The sequence below is a fragment of the Mchenga conophoros genome, linkage group LG7 (genome assembly GCF_057382185.1).
Source record: "Mchenga conophoros isolate Kocher_MC1m ecotype Shallow Benthic linkage group LG7, M_conophoros_male_GT1.1, whole genome shotgun sequence".
Lineage (NCBI taxonomy): Eukaryota > Metazoa > Chordata > Actinopteri > Cichliformes > Cichlidae > Mchenga > Mchenga conophoros.
The window spans coordinates 32,178,020-32,203,376 of NC_140532.1; the positions used below are offsets into that span (position 1 = coordinate 32,178,020).

General features: G+C 41.5%; 1 protein-coding gene across 6 annotated transcripts in view; it reads left to right on the forward strand.

Annotated features, from left to right (window-relative positions):
• The window catches only part of shroom3 (shroom family member 3), a 76,830-nt gene that overhangs the window by 39,171 nt on the left and 12,302 nt on the right, over positions 1–25,357 (forward strand). For 5 of the 6 annotated variants that reach the window (XM_085278907.1, XM_085278910.1, XM_085278908.1 and 2 more), the window contains 15 exons: positions 8,448–8,573; positions 12,490–12,702; positions 14,077–14,402; positions 14,499–14,730; positions 15,926–15,975; positions 16,115–16,517; positions 17,081–17,314; positions 17,428–17,821; positions 17,923–18,062; positions 18,147–18,296; positions 18,384–18,859; positions 18,985–19,212; positions 19,342–19,540; positions 19,655–19,958; positions 22,728–22,804. In XM_085278907.1, the coding sequence (XP_085135033.1) occupies positions 8,448–8,573; positions 12,490–12,702; positions 14,077–14,402; positions 14,499–14,730; positions 15,926–15,975; positions 16,115–16,517; positions 17,081–17,314; positions 17,428–17,821; positions 17,923–18,062; positions 18,147–18,296; positions 18,384–18,859; positions 18,985–19,212; positions 19,342–19,540; positions 19,655–19,958; positions 22,728–22,804 (3,552 nt within the window). Of the gene's footprint in view, positions 1–2,910; positions 3,801–8,447; positions 8,574–12,489; positions 12,703–14,076; positions 14,403–14,498; positions 14,731–15,925; positions 15,976–16,114; positions 16,518–17,080; positions 17,315–17,427; positions 17,822–17,922; positions 18,063–18,146; positions 18,297–18,383; positions 18,860–18,984; positions 19,213–19,341; positions 19,541–19,654; positions 19,959–22,727; positions 22,805–25,357 lie in introns of those variants that run through there. The other variant, XM_085278909.1, reaches the window with a different exon arrangement.

Consider the following 25,357-nt stretch of genomic DNA (forward strand, 5'->3'; position numbering starts at 1 on the left):
AGATAATTATGGGCTGGAACAGTTTCCCACGACAACAGAAAAGCACAAGAGAAAATTAAACATTTATTTGTTCTACACCAAACAGATGCTTTTCTAGTAGTTTTAAGTGAACAGATCTAATATATACTGCAAACTGATTGAACTTTTCAGTCTTTTATAAGACTGGACTTTTAAAAATGTACCTGCCTGTAGTCTATCCTTCAAGCTATGGTTGGCGAACATATTAGTATTTACTTAATCACATAGTATTATAATTATTTCAGAGTGGGGAATGGGGGGATGGTACCAACTAACAGTTTTCCCTCCATTTCTATATTTGAGCTAAGCTAAACTTAGCTAAGTAAATAAATTGTGGAATCAGAGCACTTGCTAAATTATCTGTTTCATTTTTCCTTCCTCAAACACACAGTTTAGTTATAAACGGTCTTATAACCACGGCTTCTTTTTAACCATCACTGTGATAGGGAAGTGGACAAAAGATAAAAAAGCTCAGAGGAAGACTAGGTAAAGAAGTGCAGTAAATGGCCTCTGGGATGGATTAAATCCGGGCCTCTGCTTTAGCTTAATGACATATAGATTGCCTAAACCAGTGTTACTATGGCCTCTTGAATATGCTACATTTGAGTCTTTGGGCCCATAACCTTAGAATTAGCTTGCACATCCCGTTAGCTTGGATCCTCACAGTTTTAAATTGGTTTATTTGTCATAGTAGCTTAGATTTAGCTTCTTTCTTTTTTTTCTTTTTAATTACCGTATGGTTAGCTTTTAGGTCTTATTAAAGTTAGCTTAGCTTATCTTAATAGCTTAGAATTAGCTTCTTGGTTCCATTTGGTTAAAATTATAGAGTGCTTGTTAGATAAAAGTTGACATCTTTTTTTTATTAGATTTTTCTCTAAATCTTAAAGTTGCTTTTATATAAGTTAGCTTGATTCAGTTTTTATTTTTATTTAGCTTATATTTTAAACCGTTAGTTTAGCACCTAGATCCTGATGCACACAAGACATTTATATTTAGGTACGCAGCCCCCACAGGTTCTAGTGAGGCAATAGCCATGTAGTGTGTGGTACAGTCAGTTTTGCTATCTTGATAAAACTATATGCTGTATTACTGATCCAAACTATATTTAAAATACAATTTTAAATATGATTTCAAGCTCATGTCCGCTTTATATTCTATCTTTGTATGAATAACTACTCGTGAGGAGCTGAATTCCACTACTTTCTGATTGACTGACTTTTTTATACGTATGGAATGGCTTATTACTGAACATATGAATCTGAAGCACTGGTGAAATATACAGATATCACTGAAGATTTCCATAATACAAGTAGCTTCTCTCATGCACACAGCTCTGCAGCATTAGGACAGAAAGGTGAGTTAATTTTTCTAGAACAGAGCTGCAGGTCAGACCATCCTCGGCACCTGATTCAGACAAAGAGAGAGGATTTCCTCGCCGCCTCATCGTCCCTTTCTCTCTGTGATCTCAGATACATTTAATGCCATTCCGATGACACATGACTCCCAGGAAACCCAGCTGTAGGCATCTGCTACTGAAGTGGGAGGAGCTACACTTTCACCTTTTGGTTAAACCTGCAGCAGCTTATACTCATCTTTTAGATATGAAAGCTAAATCAACAATATACAGAATGACATCAGGGATCCGAAACAAACACGTATTTGCAATAGTGCAGGGAAGGTCACCTTCCTAGGTCATCAATAATCCGTCAAATGTCTATAAAGAAGTCTCACTGGTCTTAAAAGAAATTACTGCTACAACTACTGTTAACACTTGTTATTTAGCATTTAAATCCCAAGGATAAAACAAAATGCCAGGTTTTTGTACGGTAATTATATTATCCTTGAAATATTATCCTCCTGAGAAAATTAACAAACTCAGCATAATTCCCCAGAAGGGAGACAGAAACTGGCAACCTCCATTTTTATCCTTGTGAAGTAACTCACCAAGCTCCATCACCATCAGGAGCAAAGAGTTAGTGGATGTGACAGTGTAACAATGCAAGAAATGCATAAATATAGCATTACAAAAACAAATATGTGCATTTTCTTTTACTGCAGTAACATTATGAATATTTCATTCCTTTTAAGAGATTATGACTGGACCGGAAACGCCAACATATGTCTGCGTACGTCAGAGTTATTACTGTTTTACCTCACCCAGTTTGGATTGGTGAAGTATTTGTTAATGTTTCAGCTTGCAAGGCTGAAACATTAACAAACCTGTTGTGTGATAACATGCTTAACGGGGGAAAAAAAAGTCTTTTATGTTTTTAACTTTCCCTAACCTCCGATTGGTGATCCTTAACCTTTTTCAGTATGTCACCAGTCCTTCTGAAAGTGGTCCCCCGAGCAGTCAACAATAATCGGTTTATTGTTCACATTAGGACCACATGCAGCATCATGAGACATCTTTCTCCCTGCGGCTTCAAAATCCGTTTCTCAGCAATTGACTGTTTTCAATAATTCTCTCTTTTTCTGTTTATGTCTCCTCGCCTTTCTTTATCCTCTTCCTCACTGTTCTGCTCCTCTTCCCTTCCTCTCTCACCTTTGGACTTGTTATTGTTTATTTCTCAGTCCCAGACTTGCTCCTAATTTTATTATCCTTTATTTCCTGCCTTTGACTCTGCCAAAACTCCCTACTTATCTGGCTCACTAGCCCTCTTTCTCCTATCAGTTCGTTTTCATACCTACTGCCTCCACCCTGATGGTCTAACCAAACTTTATCTCTCTCCATCCTCCCTCCCATTTTGCTACTCGTTCCATCTCGCCGTTTCTCAGCCTTCCTCTCCCTTTTCCTCCCTCCCTTCTCTCTCTTTCTCTGTCTCTGTCTCTTCTCAGATTCTCAGTGTCTCTCTATTCACACCACATCAACAGCTACTGTCCAGACCGAGCTTTGCCAGGGATGTTTATTTCATGCTTTTATCATACGGCAGCCTAATGACGCATAATTGCTTCATTTGCTTAACGAGCTGGGAGCCGGGGGCCGACACAGCCGGACTCGACCTGATCTGCCATCATCAAACTGAAAGTTGAGCGAAGAGGCAGATCTGAGAGTGGGACAGACAGGCAATAGAGACAGTAGACGCAAGACTTTTTGCAGGAGTTTAGATGGAAAACAGGAGCAAAAAAACCCTCCAAAACAGAGCCGTTGGATAGATTTATGTTGCAGCTTTTTTTAAACACACAGATTACACTGAAAAAATTTATTTTTGTTAGTTATGAATAGAAGCAAGGTAGAATGGAGGTAAAAGGTGGAAAAAGCTAAAAAGTACTTTAGAAGTTAAAGAAAAGTATGTCAGGAGAGGACAACCAATAGTTGGAGTAATGAATTAAAGTTCAGTAAAGTAGATTTTAGTTGAGAGTAGATTTCTGTACGGAATATGGCATTTTGCCAGTCTTGCAAAGCATGTAGTTGAAGTTGAGTGGAGTTCAGTAGAAATTGGTTTTTAGAAAGACGTTTTTTAGAAGGGAACACATCAAAGAGTTCCAAGGAGCAAAGGATAAACTGTCTGGAAATGGATCTTCTCGGGACTTTCTAAAAGAAAAAGAAGAACCTCGGGAAGTTTTAAGGAGAAAGCAATAGAGAAGAAACTAGAATAACCTGGACTGTAAGTCGAAGCCATGGAGCTGCTGGAGGCATTCTATCGAAGGAAGCTCAGGAAGAAGCAGAAGAAAACGGAGCTGGGCCGGTCAGACGGGGCCCTGTGTCGGTCACCGTCGGAGGCCAGCGTCAACAGCCTGGCGACCGGCCTCATCTCCAAAGTCCTCAGATTCACCTCCAGGTAAAACAGGGACATGAGTAATTTATGTCCTCAAAGATGAAAGACAGGTTAATGAAAACAGGCCAGAATTTGGTTTGTTTGAGGTTAGGAATGGTTGCGGTTTGCTAAAAGACTTGTGTTAAAAGTTTGTATAGTTTAAACAAAATTCAAGCTTTGCACGTACACAGTACTTGCAAACCACAATCAATAGTCAAAGAGGATGAATGGATATTTTTAAAGATTGTTTTCTGGAATTTTTTGGCTTTATTGGATTGCGTGGCAGTGAAAACAGACAGGAAACTGAGGAGAAAGAACAGGAAGTGCATCTGAGAGATTGTGATAAACTTAGGTTCATATTGCTGTGCTGCTTATTCAAAAATATTGAAGTTGACAACTGTAAAATAAAACCTTAACTAATATTAGAACATCTTAATCCATCTATAAAAATTCTTAAAAACGCAGTGACTTAGAAGACAAGAGAAAAGTCATTAATCTAACTTGTGTTAAGTTGCAGGAAGCCTGAATTGTTAATTGCTGATAAATCTAAGAAAACTGTAGCCACCTTTAGCCACAGCCCAGAGAATCTCAGAAATCAAACAAACAATCAGGGCTACGCATCGATAATTTGGATAAAGGTTGCAGCCAGATTTTCAAATTTTAGACCCTCTGTCGAAATGTTTATGACTTGCAGTAACATTGACGACCTCACCAGTGACCTTTTTAGGGTCTCAGAATCTTCCTTTTGGAGATTTTCCATCTGAATTCCTGCATACAGAAATTGTTGGTGGAACCCACCCTAAAAAGAAAACCTCCCTGTTCAGTAACATAGTAATGGAGTTATTTTATCTGGTCTCTTATTGGAGTTTAATTTAATTAATGATGGTCATCATTTCTGGTTAAAAATGGTCACAAATATGAGGAAAATAGGTAACTGTATCAATGCTTTTATTTTGTGGAGCATTCATGCTTAGTGTCACAGTCACATCCCAAAGGAAGCCCCCACCAACAAGTCAAATCTATCAAGACCAACTAAAATGAGAACCATAAGTCAAAACCAGCAGGACCTTCTCTAAGCTACGACTAAACTAGAACGTCTTTCCTGAGGTTTTAAACCTAATATTGGGATTTGTTAAATAATGTTTGGTGTGTGAGCTTTGAATCTTCCAATTAACTGCAACTGACTTTGTAAATTGTATGGGACAAGGATGATACCGTCTTACTGTGAACACAGGGCCAAAATGAAGATAAAAATACACTTTGTTATACTTTAGAATCAGAGTGAACAGTAGTCAAAGGAGCTTGCAAAGAAAAGCGTCTGGACTTCTTTAAGTTACTTGAAGACGTTTCACCTCCCATCCGAGAAGCTTCTTCAGTTCTAAGGTCAAATGGTGGGGGGGATACTCCCACTAGGTTTATATCTGGGACTCCCCACCATTTGACCTTAGAACTGAAGAAGCTTCTCGGATGAGAGGTGAAACGTCTTCAAGCAACTTAAAGAAGTCCAGACGCTTTTCTTTGCAAGCTCCTTTGACTACGATGACCTGGATGACTGAGAACCTTCACAGAAAGAGTAAACAGTACATTCTCTGCAGAGCTAATAGAAAGGGTGTAAATGTGTATATGTACATCGGTGATGATAAAGTGTTGAGGTATTCCAGTCATGTCCTGTCATTATCCAGGTTCCTGTGGTTCAGAGACATACAGGCTTTCATGTCTCTGTCTCCTACTTAGTCAGATAAAATCATTTCCTGTTTATCTGTGAGCATAAATACAGAGCAGGAGGATATGTCAAATATGAGTATCGGTGGAAATTATTTTAACGTCAGTATCCCTGTAATCATAACTCGTCTGCCAACACGTTCAGAGTATGATGATGGTGATGTGATAACGTTTAGCCCTGCAAACAAAAATATGATAATTATCCCTGAAACAATATCTGTGTTTTTTCTAACCAGCTTCAATATTTACCCCGATTTAGTGTGTTTGCATGTGAGATTCAAAAATAAGTTGTGGGAAATCACGACAGTAAAGACACCGGTTTATAATTTTTACATTCTGGCTTGTGATGGAGTCCATTATAGCATTTTTCAACCTTAACTACTTTATATGCTACTGAGGAGCTAAACTTTTATTTTGACTCTGTGGCTGTTTTAACTGCTCTCATTTCAAACTTAACTATTAATATTGTAACCTCCAGGTAACAGGTATGCAAAGCTTTAAAATAAATGTAGATGCAGAAAAGATTACTTTGCTAACGAAATCTACTAAAATGAAAGATTGTGCCATCATGAAACATCCACATAACTTTAGTTTTCACTTGTTCTTAATTCAGTTTGACTCTGTCTAACATAAAACAAGTCATCATAGGTACTGCCACTGATCTGAGCCCAGAGCGTTAACCTCTAAACAACCACCCAAGGTATTGTTAAGCTTGCATTTAGCCACATGTTAGAAAGGTGCTGCCTGTCAAATAAAGTCCTGTGTTATTTGATCTAACAGTTCTTCCAAGATTTTCCTTTCGGTTTGAAATATACTTAAAATATCATAGGAGGACAGAAATTATCCCAAACTTAATCCTAAAAAGGAATGCTAAATTGAATATCTTATCTAGAAGTTATAACAATGTGACTACACATATTAGAGAGCTAGTCACCTACTGGATTGTTAAACATTAAAACACTGTAATGAATGACCACTTGGAAGCTGTGTCTTAAAGCATTTCATTGTGATTATTACTTTTTATGTGTATTATTAAATTTCCTGGTGTTGTCGTCCATTCATTGAAACACTTCAGTAACTTTTTTCCTTCCTTGGAAATGGAAGAAAGAGGCAGAGATAGGCAGAAGGTGAGTCAGATCTCAGTGGAATGAGGCCGTGCAGCTGTGTGCGCATGTGGGAGGACGCAGTGGGATAATATTTAATGCTGAATTGATCGGGGGGGTTCCATCTCTGATAATAATCTCTTTTCAGGGGTTGAATCCCTGCAGTGATTTGAAGCATCTAATGGCTCTATGAATGAAGATATGTGCAGAGTGAAAGGGGACAGATATGGTTAAATTATAAACTGGGAATGTGGTTTAATGTTGTATGTGGTGCAGCTTTTTGTAAAAATCCTCACTACTACCTAATACACAGCATGTATATGAGAATTACATAAGAACTGTCACTGTGCTACATTAAAATTAAAGTTTTAGAAAAAAAAATTGCAGTTAGTGTGAGTACACCAACATCCAACATCTGTTTAGCTCAAAGTACAGATGAATTTGTCAACTTTGTCTGAGGTCAGCCTAACAGTGTCGCATGAAGTGAAACCGCTACAGAAGAACCAAAATTCAGATTCACTCAACAGAACCAAGAAATGTTTAACAGGCCCCCCAAGCAACAAAAAAAAAAGAAAAAGAAATATTCTGGTTTTATCCATCAGTTTATCCATAGCTGATTCAACTTTCTCAGAGAAAATTGGGCAAAAAATGTGCTGTTTTGGATCATTGTTAACCTTCCAGTGATTCATGATCCTCAAGAATCCAGAAACCAACTGAACTGCTGAAATATTTAGTTGATTGGTTAAATATGATGCCACAAATCAAATTATGATATCATATAAACAAGAGCCCCGAGGGAGTTGCCTGTTTTGCCTATCTGTCATGACTTTTTGGAAGAATTTCTCAATCATATGATGTTTCTTTTTTTTCTTTTTTTGAAAAAGAACATTTAATCCTCCATACAGCAAGACGATTGTTGTGCAAGAACGTATGAAAAGAAAGCTTTTTGTTCTGTCCATTTTGCAGATGCTTGAAAAACGTGTGTAACACATGTGTAACAAGCAGCTGAGCAGCTGATTCATTGTTTGATTAGAGTGAAATGTAATGTGATTCCTGTATTGTGTTGCTTTTAAATGCATTACCCACAGGGAGGTTGGGCTCAGGTTATGGTTGGTTAAGATTGGTCTGAGTTAGATTTAGATTAGGGTTGGGCTGGATTTTGATAATGGTGTCTTACCTGAATTCGTACATTAGGCTTGGATTGGACTGGAGTTTGGTTAAGATTTGAGGGGTTTCGGGTAACAGCTGGGTTGGATTTTTGATGATAGTGGTTGACCTGGAACTGGGTTAAATTAGGCTTTGTGCTTAGCTTTATCTTGGACTGGGGGTTAGATTAGGATTGGGTTTATATTGAATTTGAGGGCTTTGCTCGGATTGGATCGGAATTTAGGTCACAATCGGGTCTGAGGTTGAATGTTGCGGTGGGTTGGGTTTTAAGTTAGAATAGTTTTTGGTTTGGTTGATAGCGGCTGAGCTGGAACTTTGGTTAGGTTTTATCTTTAGCTTTATCTTACATTTGGACCCTGGATTAGGATCGGCTTGGATTACAGATGGGTTTGGGTTGGGGTGAGTGTAGATGATAATGGCCAATCTGGATTTGCGGATAAGTCTTGGAGTCTGGCTTGGATTGGGATACCTGGGTTTGGGTTGGAATGGGTTTGGATGATAGTGGCTGATGATGTTAAAGTCTGGTCAGAAATAGAGGTGAGGCTGGCTTACCCTGCACTATCCTTCACAGCTAACTAAACCCTGAAAACACACTCTTAATCACAGCATTTAGAAATGGAGGTCACACTGTCCAGTACTTCACACACTCTAAATCCCTCTCTCTGTTTTCACCCTACAGACGCACTGAGCCGGCATCTCGTCCTCATTCATGGCATTCATCGAAGCTCGATGAAGGCCAGCAGGAGCTGGACCCGGGAGCAATGGACAGCATGAGCAGCACGTGGCACCACAACTACCACGCCAGGTTAGTGTTTCTTATATATATCTAATGATTATCTAAGCCCCTGATGTTCAGTATATTATCATTTTCACCATTTCCTGAGTGAGATTTTGCTCAAGTTTTGATTTTTAATTGAATATTGTCAGTTCATGCTGGGATATGTCATTAAACCAAACATCCTCCTGTTTCAAACAAATGCATCTTCATTACTGGCCTCAGATATCTGGTCATCACTACATATGAAAAAAGTAAATCTCCTTTCTTTTAACATTTCAAACATCCAGACATTAAAGAAGTTAATAACTGGAGAAGTCAGTAGAGTCAAAGATAACTTGACTTGTAGATTCAGTGGATGCTTGTTCTTGGAGGTAGGAAGGCAATAATATTGTGGTAATTAACACATATACACATTTATGCTCATTCCAGTAAATGCGATAACGGCACTTGAGCTGCTGATCATCAGCTTTAGAACTGCGTTTACAACCAGCAGCTGTGGCAAATAACCCTCCTTACAGGCGCACCCTGCAGGTAATAGCACTTATCGATCTGCTGTCAAAATAAGAGCCTGAGACCTGCCTGACCTCAAACATTTCCAGCACAGTCTGAGGACATGTTTAGAAGTCTGGATTGTAGGTTTACTCAACACCACTATCTGTAAGTCACTCAGAAGGTCAAAGTTCATGGTTGCAGACACTCACGTGATGTCTTGTGTCTCATCTCAGGCCAATATACATGCATAGTCTAGTCTAAAGACCCCGTGTGATACAGCCACGCTTCCTTCATTTTTGTGTTATTTAAAAGCTAATCTTATTTTACAAAATGTTATTTATAAATTTTGCCTTAGAATGTTGGTGTTTCTTTTTTTGTCATGACCAACTTAATGTTTAAGACCCTGTGGTGCATAACAGAACAGACAAGAGACACAGCTGCTTATTGCTGTCTCACAAAGGATGTGAACTTTGACCCCCTGAATCCTGGAGTGTCTAAAAGCCAGTTTGTCTGCACCACTAGCGGCCTCTGAAGTTCCTTTTATATCCATGCTTAATGATCTACTACACTCTGAAATGTGTAGTAGAAACCTATGCAACATTTGGACTTGAGCTCGGTCGACACTTTCCTAATGAGTTCATGGGCTCAGTCACTCATTTCGGGTCATAGTGAATAAAGCATTGCGTATTTGGTAAATTTTGGTTAACCCTGAGGTTTCTAAAGGAGAATTATATGAGGTGTGTTCAGTGATGAATGACTTGCCATTGACAAGCAGATGGAGAAAAAAGACATTTTGAAGCTTGAGGCTTCAAAACAGAACGTTGTCCTTCAGTTCTTGTTTTATTTTGAAAGTTAGAGCCTCACGTGGCTTTCTGTATTTTTACTTCTTCCTTTGTTTGTTTTATTTGGGGTTTTTTTTTCCTATCCTGAGTTCACCTGTTTCTTATTATCCTTCTTTCACTGCTGTGTATTTAATTATTATGTTTCCCCTCAGTCTTTACCAAGTGGTGGTCTCTACTAACCCTGATTCCCTTCTTTTGCATTTTTGTTGTTTTATATCATTTACTGTATTAGCAACAGCCTGCCTCATCATGCAGGGTGTTTATGAGTAATAAAGTTCCTTCTTTTTCATCCACCTTTCTCCATCTGTCTGCATACTTGGATCCACTTTAGTCCTTTCTGAAGAATGGTGATAGTAGCTGACATGGCTGAACTTGGACATTTTAACATGAGACTCACATTTGAAGCCAGCACTGCCACTTTCACATTGGCTGAATTTTTCATCCCCCAGAGGTTGCCCTTTGGCTGGAGCCTATCACAGTTGACACTGGAGGTCACAGGCACCATGGCCAGTTAACTTTACATGTTTTATGTGAAGTGGACCTGCTGGTCAAAGGAAGTTACATCACTGATTCTTTGAAGCACCAGTGAGAGGGAAAATAAAAGCCTCTGATGTGGCTGTGAGGGAGAACGGAGCATTGGCGTTCCTTAAGCCCACCTCCCCCCTCTTTTAGGTCCCATGGAAACCCCTACTCATCCACCCACACAAACACAAACCCACATACACTCACACACTTGGTTGTCCTGATGTAGCATAATATTTTTTGCATTCCTTAATCCCCTGAGTAGAGGTGGGATTAAAACACAGAGATTGAGACATCCAGCTGACGAAGAGATGGATGCTGAAAGTGAAGTTAGACTCACAGAAGTCCGTGAACACAACCAGACGCTGTCCTCTTTTTCCACAGTCGTAATCGCATTGTGTTCGGTTGAAGGACTTGGTGGGTCAAACTGTGACGTCAATGCACATTTACATTCCAGTCAGTCATTCAGAGTGAGGTAGCGGTGCATTCGGCTGCGGATCACCAGCTTTACAACTGCTGGTTGTAAAGAACGCACACCTCATCATGTCGGCGTTCTGGCCCTTTTTTTCTCTAAGAGCCTGAGTCACTTTCAAAGAGATGCTACAATGCCAGTCTGAGCAGTGTGTCAGCTCTCCACTCGAGCATAAGACCGAACATTTGTGCTGTGCAACAGGGGCTTCTTCAGGATGCTTTTTTTTATGTGGGGTGGCACGAACAAAGTAAGGGGAGCACGGGAAATCAGAATATTTGATCCTAAATAAATTCAGGGTAGAAATCTGGTGTAGAAAACACAGGCCAACGTTTTCAGGCTTGTGCAGCTGGGTGCACTCATACAGTGAATGTTTTGCAGTGCCACTTTTGGAAAGTTTGCAAGATCTGCAGAGTAGAGTTTATGTTACTGGAAAGTTTTTTCAAGTATTTTGCAAAGTGGTGAAACAAACCTTTCTGCTTCAAAATATACTTAAAGCAAAAGTGCTCATTACACAGAATCATTAACATAGATCACAGTTATTGATTTATTAATGTTTATGTCACTCTAATGTAGCATTTGGAGTTGATTTAATCACGTATGTACAACTGGGTAACTTTATCTATAATATAAGCAGTAACTAAAGCTCTAGAATGGATGATATGGGGGAGGGGAGAAAAAAAGCTTTCATCTCACCTTCAACAACAATCCAACCATCACAGAAATGTATCGTTACCAAGAGCCATTCAATGAGATTTCCAACGTTATCAACACCATCTTCTCTTTCTATATGTTTCTAAAAAAATAAATGATGATCCACGCCACTGTGAGGGGGGACAGTCTCTTATACTTGAAGAGATTCATGCATTCTGTGAGAAAACATTTGTTCTTGTTGGGATAATTTCCTTTAAACTCACTCTTTATCTCATTAGTAGTAGTTACATGCATCAGTATATTACTACAGCACTATACAGTATATCTCCCCTTACTATATGATTTCTCCCAGAAAGTCCTTTAAGAAAAAGTCTAATTCTGCAGTAGGCAGATGGTGCGAATCATACAACTGTGGCACATCAAGCCACAGCTAACCACCAGCGCAGCTGATCCAGTTAATCCACAGCTGCACTGGTGGTTAGGAAAGACAAAACTGTCAGCAGACCATGTCATGAAAGCGTGAGCCCGAGTGAGTCATCTTTCCACAGTTGTTTAAGGCAAACATGACACCAAGAAAGCTAAAAAGACACTTGGAAATCAAACATCTCTTCAAAGAGAGGCTTGGCTTCACTACAAACAGTGCTGAATCAGAGGCAGCAAGCCCATTTGTTGGACTGTGTGAAAGTGTCTCATAAGGAGATGGAAGCATGTTATTGACCACTGGAGTGGTGACTCTTGTGCATAAAAAAGAAATTGAGATGTAATGCGGTGTCCAGATGTTGAGGCTGGGATGTCTAAAATGCCCTTCATGGTTCAAAGTCATCGTCATTGTCCCACTAAGGGAAATTTTGACAAAATAGCTACAAACTAGCAACATCTCCCCAGCCTCAGCTGTCCTTTGTGATTGGTTCTAATTAGATTTTACTGAAATGAAGCACTAAATGTAAGAGTTGTTGTCTCTCAGTGTCTCGACCAACGATCTCTCCGGCGGATTCGACTCTGGCTACCTGAGGAAGAGTCCGGACCAGTACAGCTCCAGGGGCAGCATGGACAGTCTGGACCATCCCCAGTCCTCCCAGCTTCACTCTGGAGCTCAGCACCAGCACTCACTGGCCCACCACAGACTCAGTGGACCCCACCCGGCCTACTCCTCCTGCCACCAGCTGTCCTCAGCCAGGTGCATAAACCAAACACTCCTCAGCAATTGTTAGGTATAAGCTGAAAAGTCAGTCTAACAGCAACTCCAATACTAATTTGTATATAAATCATTTGTCAGTTTTACCTTCAGAATGTAAAACTGACGTTACATTGAAGGCACAAAGAGAGGCATCCAGCCCTTTTTATATATTTTTACTTATTTGAAACATCCAAATGTGAGACTAATGCCACACTGCAGGTCTTAATGCTCAATTCGGATTTTTTGATCAAATCCGATTTTTTTTGTCTGCTTGTTCACACTACAAATAAAATGTGACAGCAAATGCGCTCTAGTGTGAACCCTCAAAGTGGCCCGCATACGTAAAAGAAGACGTCACACACGTGCTCTGTTTTAGACCCAGACCAAACAGTATTGTTTGACTGATGTCCCTTACTATAAAGACTTGTTTCGGACTTTACGTTTCCCAATTTTGCTTTAAGTTGTAAAGTTATTTTGTTATTTACATATGGCCTAATAATTATCCTTATTGCTGTTTTAGAGAGGAGCGGTGCTTCAAAGGATAGTTGCAGATTTCTGTCAGAATCTGCAGATTATACAGTACAAATAAAATGTTCACGTTTCTCCAACATTGTCTTCCAAACAGTTTCACTAACATCTACACTGGATGCCCAGGAAGCGTTCACGATGTCTTCTCGGGCGCTGATAATTGGCGTCTGTCTTGTGTCAGTGACGTAAAAGACGGATTTAATGCGACCTGACCGTTCAAACAGCAGTCGCTTTCTAAAACATCAGATATGTATCAGATTCAGTACCACATACAAAAGTGACCCAGATCGGATTTGAAAATATCGGATTTGTGCTGTTCACACTGTCATACCATGATCGGATATGGGTCGCATATCGTCAAAAAAGTTGGATTGATGCGCTTTCACCTGCAGTGTGAACGTAGCCTTAGAGGTCTTTTGAAACTGAATAGCTAGGTCTTCAAAATTTACCTGCTTAGCATGTTGCCCAAATAGAACTTAACCCTAAACCTGGACCTGTCCCTGGTTCAGTCACTGATGGCCTGGTGGTTTTAAAGAGGTTGTCTTTGAACCAATTAAACTTAGGTTACATTTAAGCCACTTGGTAAACCAGCCTAGTTCCAGAAAGTAGAAGATAATGCCTTTCAAATCAAGTTACAGGGATTTGGTGTGCAGTTGGGTTAAAAGCTCTGTCTGGGTATATTAAATGGGGAAAAAAAAGTTCCAGAAATATTCCCTAACTCTAAACATGTTACTGACAACCTGATGGATATTACATTAAATCTCTGTATGCTTATCCTTTGAACTAAACCTTAATCAGTGAGATCGGGACTAGTGTCACAGTCTTGAACTACTTGTTGTGTTCCAGGTCGTCCAACAGCATTGAACACTTGCACAGCAAGAGAGACTCTGCCTATTACTCTTTCTCCACTAGCTCCAGCATCCAAGAATACCACGCCTCCACCCCCTCAATCAGCACAGAGCGCTCCAGTTCACTGGACACCGTCCCTCAGAGAGCAGGGGGAAGTGGCGAGACGCACCAGGCTGACATGCGTTACGCCCCGTCAGTTTACGACACCCAGCAGGGCATCTTTCAGGAGCGCGAGCTGAGCTCCAACTCTGCCGTGTTCTTACGTAACAGCGACTCCAGAAGTGGGGGCGGAGCCAGGTCAGGGATAGTTCGAGATCTGGAAGGTAAAGTTTCTGTTACTGGAATGTTTTTCATGTTTTCAGGTATGGTAACTTTGATTCAGTAACGTCATTGTTTGTCCATGGTACTCTTGGTTTCAGGTTCAGTTAGCGGGGTTTGTTACCGTGGCAGCAGCAGCAGCAGCAGCGGTGGTGCACCGGCATCAAACAGACACAGTGTAGGACCAATATGGGCCCCGGCAGCCAACCGCAGCTCCTATGAGAACCTGAAGGGGGCGCCTGCTCCACCAAGGCGCAGTGATAGCTATGCCGTTATCAGGAGCCACGAGAGACCAAACTCCTGGTCCAGTCTGGAGCACGCCAGATCACTACGGTAACCAGGTTCCATGAAGTTAGAGTGAACATTGATTCTCATTCAGTGCTTCACAAATTTATTTGAGCGACACCCAATGTATGGTTTATGACACAGCAACCCTAAATTAACCGTATTGGTCATTTTAATGGTTAATCCAGCAGCATGAGAAGGCTCTTTAATGAAAATGTTGTTTTTAATGTTAAAATACAGTTATTGTTCTTAATAATGCATGTTCAAATGTATTGCTTTAGCAAATAAAAAAAATCACATTTTTTGATTAAAATGTCAAATTACAGTTACTTACTTGCATTCCTGAACAGAAAAAAATAGTTTTAGTGGCTTAGTGGTGTGCTTGATTAATTTCTGACTTCTCAGAGAAATCCAGTGTCATCATCTTTTATTTCAGTATAATAATTTACTATATTGCACAATATTTCTATTTAATACAATATTGTATCAAGCCATGTGGCTTACTGGATAGAATAAGTCCATTTCACTTTCACTTTTTTTTTCCTTTGAACTTGGGGCACCAAGTTATTGAGAAGTGTTTTTCTTTGAAGCTTTGCCAAGTAAGAATTTAATTATTTTGATTTTACAATGCTTTACAATAACTTGCAGTTTGCAGTGGGAAAAGATGAACTAAACATGTGTCACAATATGATATGTTATGTTATGACACAACATTATAAAATCCAACTTGCCACACTACAGTACTGTGTTCATACATTGTGATTACAATGTGATATCATATGCTACGTAATGGTAACATGGTGTGCTTTGTTATGATACAATAATGTGTAATGCAATGTGATATAATTTATCTAAATCTAGAATAATCTAAAATAACTGACATGGAGTGATACAATGCAATATGATACCATGCTTTATGATATTCAGTACAACATATTAAAATATACAACTCTACAATTCAACATGCTGTACCCAAGAACCATCTGCTTTTTATATAGCACATCCTGGTACAACACAATAGATTGGTGCTGCACTATAAGCTGCAGTATGAGTCAATATAATGCAGAGTGTTATTATGTAATACTGTATAATACAGACAGTGTGCAGAATGGCGCCATGTGTTTGTAAAGCAGCCATATCCGATGCAGTAGTGTACTTTAGTTGTGAAATATTTTCTACTTGTGTAAATTGGTAAGTCACTTAAACTATTTTATCTAATCAAAAGTTTTTCAATCTCTCTTAGTTCTCTGCAGAAAGGCTCCTGGCATCACTCCAGTGGTAACGTTGCCTTAGGTAATGACTGCATTTACGTGCTCCGAGAATTAAACATGTAGAAACAGGTTCAAACAAAGACAATGATACATGACATGACTTTTTAGTAGCTTTATACTGTATAGATGAGAAAACTGACTAACTCTGACTGTTGATTCAGCTAAAGGCTCGTATGGTGCTGAGGGTCAGCTCCACACGGTGATGGAGAAGAGTCCAGAGAGCAGCCCCACCACAAGGCCCCGTCAGGGTGGAGGCTTTCCTCAACCCCCGTCCCCTACTGGGCCTTCCTCTGGATCTGCAGGCCCCACGCCACAGGCCAGCCGGTTTATCCTTCCTACCAGCATTTACCCTGTTCCCCAGCCTGAGCCACACTATGCACAGATGCCCAACTCCCCCAGCCCAGGCCCCTGTGGAGTCTACCCAGCCTTGGCCAAGGAGAGCAACCGGCAAACGCAACATGAAGGAGCAACAGAGGGGCAGAGAGATGGAAGGATGTCAGCCACAGAAAATGGATACCAAACTAACACTTCATCCTACCCCCACAGCTCTTACCCAACAGACAGGTGATGGTTTGTTTAGGCTTCTGTGTTTCTTTTTCTTTCTATTTAGCTAACATCTAAAAAATGTTAGCAAAACTGTTCTTGCTTCTCAGAGAAATAACCCCCTCTTTTAATCGTTTTGTTTTTCCCAATACATCCACAACAGTCATGTTTTGCCAAAGTCATAGACATCATGCATTTCTTTCTGGTAGTTTTGAAGCAACATTAGCATTTATTGCATTAAGTCAGAAGTAACCATATTTAGCTCGAGGCGGGGGCCTTAATGTTCAGCTTGGTTATCAAACTGCATCCATCATGATCCAGCTCAGTGGATGCAGTAGTGGAGGTGCACTCTACAGCACCCACGCCCCTAACTTTAAACCTTACTGAAATCCAAACAGGTGGCCCTTCTGTACAGGAATGAAGGGGGAAATTAGCTGATCTTTGTACCAGGCTATGAACATCTAATTTGGACCTTTTTGTGAGTCTTTTGGAGCCAGATTTTGGTGCTCAGAAGAACTGCAGTTTTTGGATAGAACCAGCATTAAAATGCTTTTGGTGGTAATTCAGTCTCATGCTTTTGATAGGCATCAACAGGAAGAGTCCAGCTTTGGACCCTACAACCCACGCATCAAAACTATTGGAGGGGGAACAGAGAGCGAGACAGTGGTCCAAAGAGCCCAGAATCATCAGAGCATCCAAGAGCAGAAACAGGATTTCCATATTCCCCAAAATTACTCAGCCCCTGAAGTCAGGCGCGCATCATCACAGGAGAGGAGCGACCCCTACGCAGCTGTCCAGTCCTTGGGAGACCAAAACAGGTACAGTTAGAGTGGGTGGGGTCTGCGAAAGTTCATGATTGTTCAAGAGATCAGAGTCTGATTTCAAATCAATGGCCGCTTCACGCCTGTGATGTCTTTTGATCTCTTTTCAGATCAGTAGACCAGTCCAGCATTCATTCAGAGCCTGTAGCATCTTCCAGGCTCACCCTTGGACAGGTTCCACCCAACCACTCACCTGGTCAGGCCCAGCCTCAGGCTCCACCCTCTTCTGCCTCACACCATTCTCCCCAGCACCTCAGCGACTCATCCGCTCTGCACTACCAGAACTGGGACCACGGAGAGCAGGACAAAGACAAAGAGCATCCACTGACCCGCCTGGAGCTCGCCCTTGCCGAGGTCCAGCGGTGCGGCAGCCCTGAAAGCAATGCCCCCCAAGGGCCCGCTCGCAGCCTCTCTGTTTTGGAGAAAGTCAGTCGCTTCGAACGTCAACAACGCAACGGAAAGCAGCGCAGTCACAGCACCTCACACAACAAGGCCCATCTACGGGTAACTGCAAACAAGATTAAAATATTTCTTCTGATGATCTCAGAAGTGAAAAGGCTTCCTTATGCTTAGCTTCTTTCAATACTTTATGCTTCCTTATTCAGAATCAGATCACAGACAAAGGCCGCAGCGCTCCTTGTGGAACAGAGGACCTCAGAAACATGCTGGAGAGAAGCACCAAGGGCATCAAAGTCCAAAGGACTCCGAGCTACAGAGGAGGCAGCAGTGAGCATATGAAACACAGGTAGAGTGATTCTGAAAATACAGATGAGTATATAACTAACTACTGGTCTAAAAAGTGTTGGTTAAATTTCCGTGTGATGTTCAGAACTCCAACAGATCCAGTTTCAGCCCTGCAGAGGAGTCGCAGCAGCTTCCATCTAGATGGATCCAAGGAGGAGGACAGCAGCAAGAACTTACCCTGGAGACAGGAAATCCAAGAGATCATGGCCCCAATGCAGGACACATCCACAAACAGGTCCTTTAACAAGTCATCACAATGGCACATCCAACATCCAACAGCTCAGTGTGATGATCCTGATCCAAGAAATGTCTCTCCAAACAGATCTTACAGGGACTCCTTGAAAGACGCCCAGTCTAAGGTCCTACGATCCACCTCCTTCAGACGGAGGGACCTCACCTCATCGGGCAGTGCCCAGCCTGCTCCAGCTCCTCCTTCTGTCTCCTCCCCTGGCAGCCAGCAGCCTCCACCCGTCCCTCCCAAATACCACTCACTGGAGAAAAAAGGCCCCACGACCATGCCAAAGCCACGGGGCATTGTCATCACGCCACAGTCACAACCTCTGGTCACTTCCGCTCACACACCCAAGGAGAGGCACTTGGTTACTCCCGATGTTCGAGGCTCTAGCCCACCACCCCTCCCCAGCGTCCCACCCGTTGGACAGCCTCCTTCACGGCGGATTTGTGGCCGCAAGCGTTTGACGGCAGACCAGAAGAAGCGCTCATACTCAGAACCAGAGAACATGAATGAGGTTGGGATTTCTGACCCAGAGACCATGTCCTTATTCCGGCGTGGAGGAGGTAAGATTTCCAATTTTTAAAAGCAAACTCCTTTTGCCCTTGTGTGGTAAACAAATTATTCAAATGATTCCAGTTTAGTTACTTTGCTGGAAATGCTGAAATCCATTTTTTTCTTTCTCTTCCAGAAACCAGTGTGGCAGACCGTCGGAAGGTGTTTGAACCTGCTGCAGGTTCTGTTGGGAGTGGAGCTTCTCAGAATGCCATATCAAGGCCCGACCTGCGACAAGTGCAGCAAGAAGCTCTCGCTAAGTACATAGAGAGGAAGAGAGGCGTGAGGAAAGATGAGGGAGGACAGAGGAGCATCTCGAGGCCTCGCAGTGCTTATTTTCAGCCTGAAAATGTTAACCATGCAGGTGGGTGCAGGTGCCTGGTAAAGTATCCAGGCAGAAAGGTGGAGCAGTGAGGTTTGATACATGGATAAATGAAAGGTTTAAGTGAGAGGTATAAGGCAAATCACTTTTCCTCCTTTCCTTTGTCTTCAGCCTCCTCCTGTTACTCAGACTCCCTCAGCCTCTCCTCCGCTTCCAGCCTGCTCTCCCTCCAAGACCCATGTCCAGCTTCTCCTCAGGGGGAGAAGCACCCCAACTCAACTCTTCTTCCTGACCTGCGGAGCCACCAGTCTAACTTCTTCTACCCAGGCAGGGTCACCACACCGAGGCCACCAGCTCACCCACCATCAAGGTATGCAAGAACAGGCCCCAGCTGAATCTAATTCTCTTAGTAGCATTGTTTAGGACACTTTGGTGGCTCCCGATTTTATAAAACGTTAAATCTTCTCCTGCTTTCTTCTCTTAGCACTCCTTCTGGCTCAACTCTTGATCAGATCTACCAGGATCTTGTTCCTGAAGCAGAGCTCAGGAGACACAGCCAGTCATCCATCAGAGAGCCGAGCCTGGGCCGTGAACAGCAAGTTGCAGAGCCTCAAGTCAACCGGGGACTGTCTAAGCAGCTCAATGTTGCTCTGCAGAAGGCTGGGTCAGTTCACAAAACAGGGAAGTCAGCCTCAGCTGAGAATCTCCTGGAGCGATCCGAGGACACGCGAGCCCCCCCTCAGCACTTTCGCTCTCGTTCATCCCCCATCATGGAGAGACTAAATGAGGTAACGCTCTGCTCCGCTGCGGTGCTCACAGCGGTTATTGTCGTGAATGTAGAGGCAAGAAATCATTCTTTCAGGCAGACAAGGAAAAAGCAGCCAATCTCGTGCCAGCACACCAGCTTCTAGTTCAGATAGCCTTCTACTCATCCATTTGCCAAATCTCACATAGGAAGCTGCAGCGCATCTACAAGCCACCTCCACCCTACCTCCTCCTCTTCATGAGCTATCTGTCGTATCTGCTTCCTGCTCGGTTCTGTATGGGAGGTCTTCCTTTCCTTTCTTTATGCCTTCCCTGTTTATTTATATGGTGGTCCTTAATTAACTATAATGAACATATAATAAATAAAATTACAGTAATAAGTATATCTTAAAAAATTATCATTTTAGAGATTGATTGTCATTTCTGTAATAGGAAGGATCTTGCAGTTATATGCTAATAACATTGGGACTTTAGAAATAACAAATAACACAGCATCTCACCTTTTCCAGCTTTTTCCCATCACTCTGTCGATCATGCCGACCATCAAGCGTCAGGTTAAAAAGATCAGAAGATGCACATCAAGCGCCCTGCATGCAGCCACCAGCTGTGACATCACAATAAAACAAAGTTTTATTTTCAAACTTCAAGATTCAAAAGGCAGCAGCTGCCAACTTAACCCATTGTGAGATAGTGATTTGAAAATGTAGTGTAAGGATAATTAAACTGTAAGTGAAGTGTTGAAGGTCCATATGTCAAACATTATATTAATCCAATATGTCAAAATAGAAATAATAATATTTCCCAAACAGGAGTGAAACTGTCTGTTATTTTGGTTACATAACTATTAGGAAACAGAGAAACAAAGCCATTTTTACTTAGAATTGTTTAAGTCAATGTTTGCAGATGATACAAATAATATAGCTATAATCAGCGTCTGTCCTAGAGAGGTTTTTGTGTTCCAGCGACTCAGAGAGCACGCTATAATCCAAATATAAAAAAGGGTTTGGGAAAACAAGCAGCTCAGCCTTTGCCAACAGAGACTTCAGCGTCATGTGACCCAGCCCGGTGCTGCAGAAGCCAATGAAACAGGAATGCATTACTTTGTAATGTAAACTGAGTATTTCTGCAGCTTACTTTTAGATTGTCACAGTGAAAGATAAGATAATTCACGCCGCGATAATAAAACACTGCAGTGTTTTGGTGTCTGATAAACCTTCATGAGTCTGTCACTTCGTTCCCTTCCTCCACTTTGGCCTAAAGAGGCATTCATGGACCTGTTTGTATTTCCACTTATTTGATCACATTTGCACCAGAGTCACACAGGAAATAGCCCAAATCCTCAGGGTTTCCTGTGAGGTGCCAGTGAGCCGGGATGGTGACTGGGCGCTGTCTGATGCAGATGATAAGAAACACAAACACACACACACGTGCTTACATGCATCTTAAAGGAATGCTGTAACGGATAAATTCATCCTTTATCTCCTTCAGTAATCAGACCTGCCCGTGTCACATAAACATCATTACAGCTCAGTCCAAGTTGAGGGTTTGAGTTAAATTTACCTCTTTTTTTCCAGAAATCTTTTAATGACAGCCAAAGGCTGGATCTGAAATGTAACATCTTCTAATTACTGAAGCTAGAGGCTAAAATGCAACCTAACCCTAAATCCTGCCTTTAAGTGGTGGATGTTAAGGGGTTAAATTTAAGAACTTTATGTTCCCGGATCGTTGCCGAAACATGCCAAAGGAGAGTTTACAGGTCAAAGTCGGCTTGCTGGAGAGACATCAGTGCATGTGGTCTTAATGTGTGATAAGGTCTGTGGTCAGACTTGTGATCGCTGATGGCGCTGTCTGGGTTTTTCAAACAGCTCAGAGACACAGGAACAGGAGTATTTAGTGTTTCTTGCTAGTCTTGATTTATAAAGCCCAAGAGCTCAAAGAATGGCGTTAAACATGAGAGAAACCCCTTGATTCAGATAAGGATAATTCTACTGTACACACACTGTGATTTATAAGAACAGAATGATTTCATTAAAGTAAATAAAGTGATTACACATTACACCTGGTTACTGCGACTGCAGTAATCAGTTTTGTAACTAAACCATGGCAGACTCGATGACATTTCCATGCTTTTCAGAATTCTTTATTACTACACACACGTTTGCTGTTCACAGCAGCTTCCAGCCACCAGCCGAACACACATCACCAACAACAACACCTGACAGGACTCTTTCTGCCAGTGATGCGTGATTGCAGATGCCGCTCGGGTGCCTCCGCCTCTCCTGCAGTGGCACCGCAGACCATGCCACAAGTTTATTATTATTATTATTATTATTATTCAGCAACCAGATCAAGGCAGAACCCTTTAATTTATCATCTCCATCTGCATCTAAACCTGGATAATCATAGAAAGAAATTGCAGAAAGCATCTTCTGGAATTTTAATGTCTTAAGTTCCACCAGGTCACCAGGGGCCTGCTTTAAGGTTAGGTTTTACCCACATAGAAATTAGAAAATTTCATTTTTGCTTTTTTGCTTTTGCATTCTCTGTTTTCAAATATTTCCATTTGGGTGACCCTAAAAGTGGAAAAATCTATAATATATAAAAGGTTATTTTGACATTAAGGTGCCAGTGACTCCTTGGATATCAAGAAGTAAAACTGACTTCTTGTACTTGACCTTAATGTGCCAAGGGTTTTTAGAGGTTATAAGCTTTGATTTGGCTAAACATACATACATTAATATGTATGAAACTACAAGAAATTGATTATTCCACTTTCTCTCTTTGTGTTTCAGGACTTCCTTCCAGACGATGTCCGGATGTTTGGCGTCTTCATCTCGGAACATGAACGCTGTGCTCTGGCTGCCGACAGGTACGCCGCGTTTCTATGACCACCATGTCTGGGTTTCACCTGGTGGGTTCTTCTGGTCCTTCATTACTATCTTCCTGTCATATGACCATCAAGGATCCATAACTTTATTTACAAGTACAGCACCGTGCAAGTGATTTCTTGGTCCTCATACAGCCCAGTGTGAGCTCAAGTGGGTCAGACAATCAGTAAAACAAAAGCATAATAACCTAACTTTGCTTGTAAATGAGTAAAAAGAATTCTGCTAAGACAAGAATTCTGCTATTTGAAGTGTCTGAAAGTTTAATCAGTCTTCATCGATGCATAATCAACAAAAGTTAAGATCCTGAACGTCTCTCTGCAGAGCCTTTTCTCTGGCGATTCGTTCAGTTTAGTAGATAAGGTTTAAAATGTGACTAAGGACTGAGGGATCGTGGGAATTCAGGTTCATTGCTGAATGCGGTATTTTAGCTCTCTTCCATAAAAGGCTGTGGACTCTCAGACTGTGCTTGCTTTAGGCTCTTTGCTATTTTAAAATCATCTTGTGCCCAGCTGTTGGCATCACGGAGAGAAGGACACATTTAGGGGGAGAAAGAAGGAAAGGAGGACTGGATATAAAGGATATAAGGGATTGGGGGTGATGGAGGCACAGGGGCAACAGCTAAAGGAGACACAGAGCTAAAGGAGAAGGTGAAAGGAGATATGGGTGAAAGGAGGAACAGATGACATGCAAGAGTTGAAAAGGATGAATACGGAAGGTGGTGGTAAGAAGGAAAGAAGAGGAGCAACTGAGAACCAGTAAAAGTTTAAAAAAAAAGAGGAAGGAGGGTGTAAGAAGGTTTTACAGCTTTACTTCTTCTGTTCTTTAGAAATGAAACTCCAGGCAGCTTTCTGAAAAGCTTTTAGAGAAAAAGAAGGGAGTATCTGTTGTATGAAATGAGAACAGGCAAGGGGAGGTATAGTATTTAAAGTTGAGAGGAGGGAAGAAAGGGTATAAAGTTACAAAATGAGGCAGAAGATTGGCCTTCTCGGAGTTCAGGGTGGAGAAAGAAAGAGAAGAAGGAGTTAAATAAGGGAGGAATGAGGAGTTTTTAAGAAGCAGGAAAAACTCCCTGGCACTGAGAGGGAAAAATAAACAGAATACCAACTCTTGTCTGCAGGGATTTATTAGTTACAGACATTTAAATATGTTTGCCCTTAAAATGTGAAGGTGAAAAGTCAATCTGAGGAATTCTGAGTGTGTGTTTACACAGATCAGTCTGGTGTCTGGATATAACCAGGAACACGAGGGCAGAAATCCAGATAACTGAGCACAAACAGCTGATAAGATCAAAAGTAGTTTAGATCACAGTTAGGACACTGGATGTTAGGAACAACTAAAGGTCAATAGCACTTTATTTAAACCTGAAAACAACACTTTGCATATATTTTATATTACTTTATGGATTGACAGCCAGTAACGTCTCCTAAAGCAGCAGTACTAGTTTCCATCCATTTGTCTTGTGGTTATCTGGGGTCACAGTTCCAGCCAGCTAAGCGAGTTATTTCAGGTCAACTCGAGGCATTTTTAGGCCAGTGTGATCTATAGTCTCTCCAGCATGTTCTCAGTCTAAGCCAGGACTCTCCTACCAGTTAAAAGTGCCTGGAAAACCTCCAATTGAAGACGCCCAAGAGGCATCCTGATCACATACCCACATACATGCTTTAAGAAAACATGAAACACACACAAGTCAATACTCTGACCAGCTGCCAGAAACAATGTTGCAGCTATAAACCACTGCAGACTGAGAAGAATTTTCTCTAATGGTCTTCAGTCGACCTGGAACTTTAATTAAAGTCGATTACTTTATGTCTGCAAGAAGTTTTGTCAAATTAAAAAACCCACTAATGCAAATTCCGTGAATCCAACATCAGTGAGTTTGGCATCCAGTTTTCATAATAATCTATGGTTTACTCTCTGGGGAATAGGAATGACATAAAATGATAAAATAATAATTAAATCATGAGATCATCCATGCAATGCTTTTCTACCACTTACCTGTGTCTGGGTCGCAGAGTCTGCCTCTGCGACCCAGACTTCTGCAGTCAGAGTTACTTAGACCTCCCTCTCCTGACCCACCTCCTCCAGTTCAACACCAAGGCATTCCCCACCCAGGCAAGAAACATAGTCTCTCACGTTTGCCTCGCTCTTCTGTAGGGTCCTCCATCCCATGTAGGAGGAGTCAAGAAAGCATTGTAGTGAGATGCTGAACCACATCACCAATTCCTTTTGGTGTGAAGTAGAAGCATCTTTAGTTGGAATCCCTCCCAAATGACTGCGCTTCTCTTCCTATCTAACAGTGGTCCGAAACACCCTTCAGATGAAACTCATTTCTGCCTTCTGTATCCGCGCTCAACATCCGCAGGTTCCAATATATACACGAAAAGCAAATATATTATCCTGAGGCCACTGAACCGGAAGCTCCGGGCTATACCTAGAAATTCTTTCTATAATGAACGGAATCGATGACGGTCAGTTGACCTACTAGAGCTGAACGCTAACCAGGAGCCACTTATTGTCAGATAATAAGATATCCC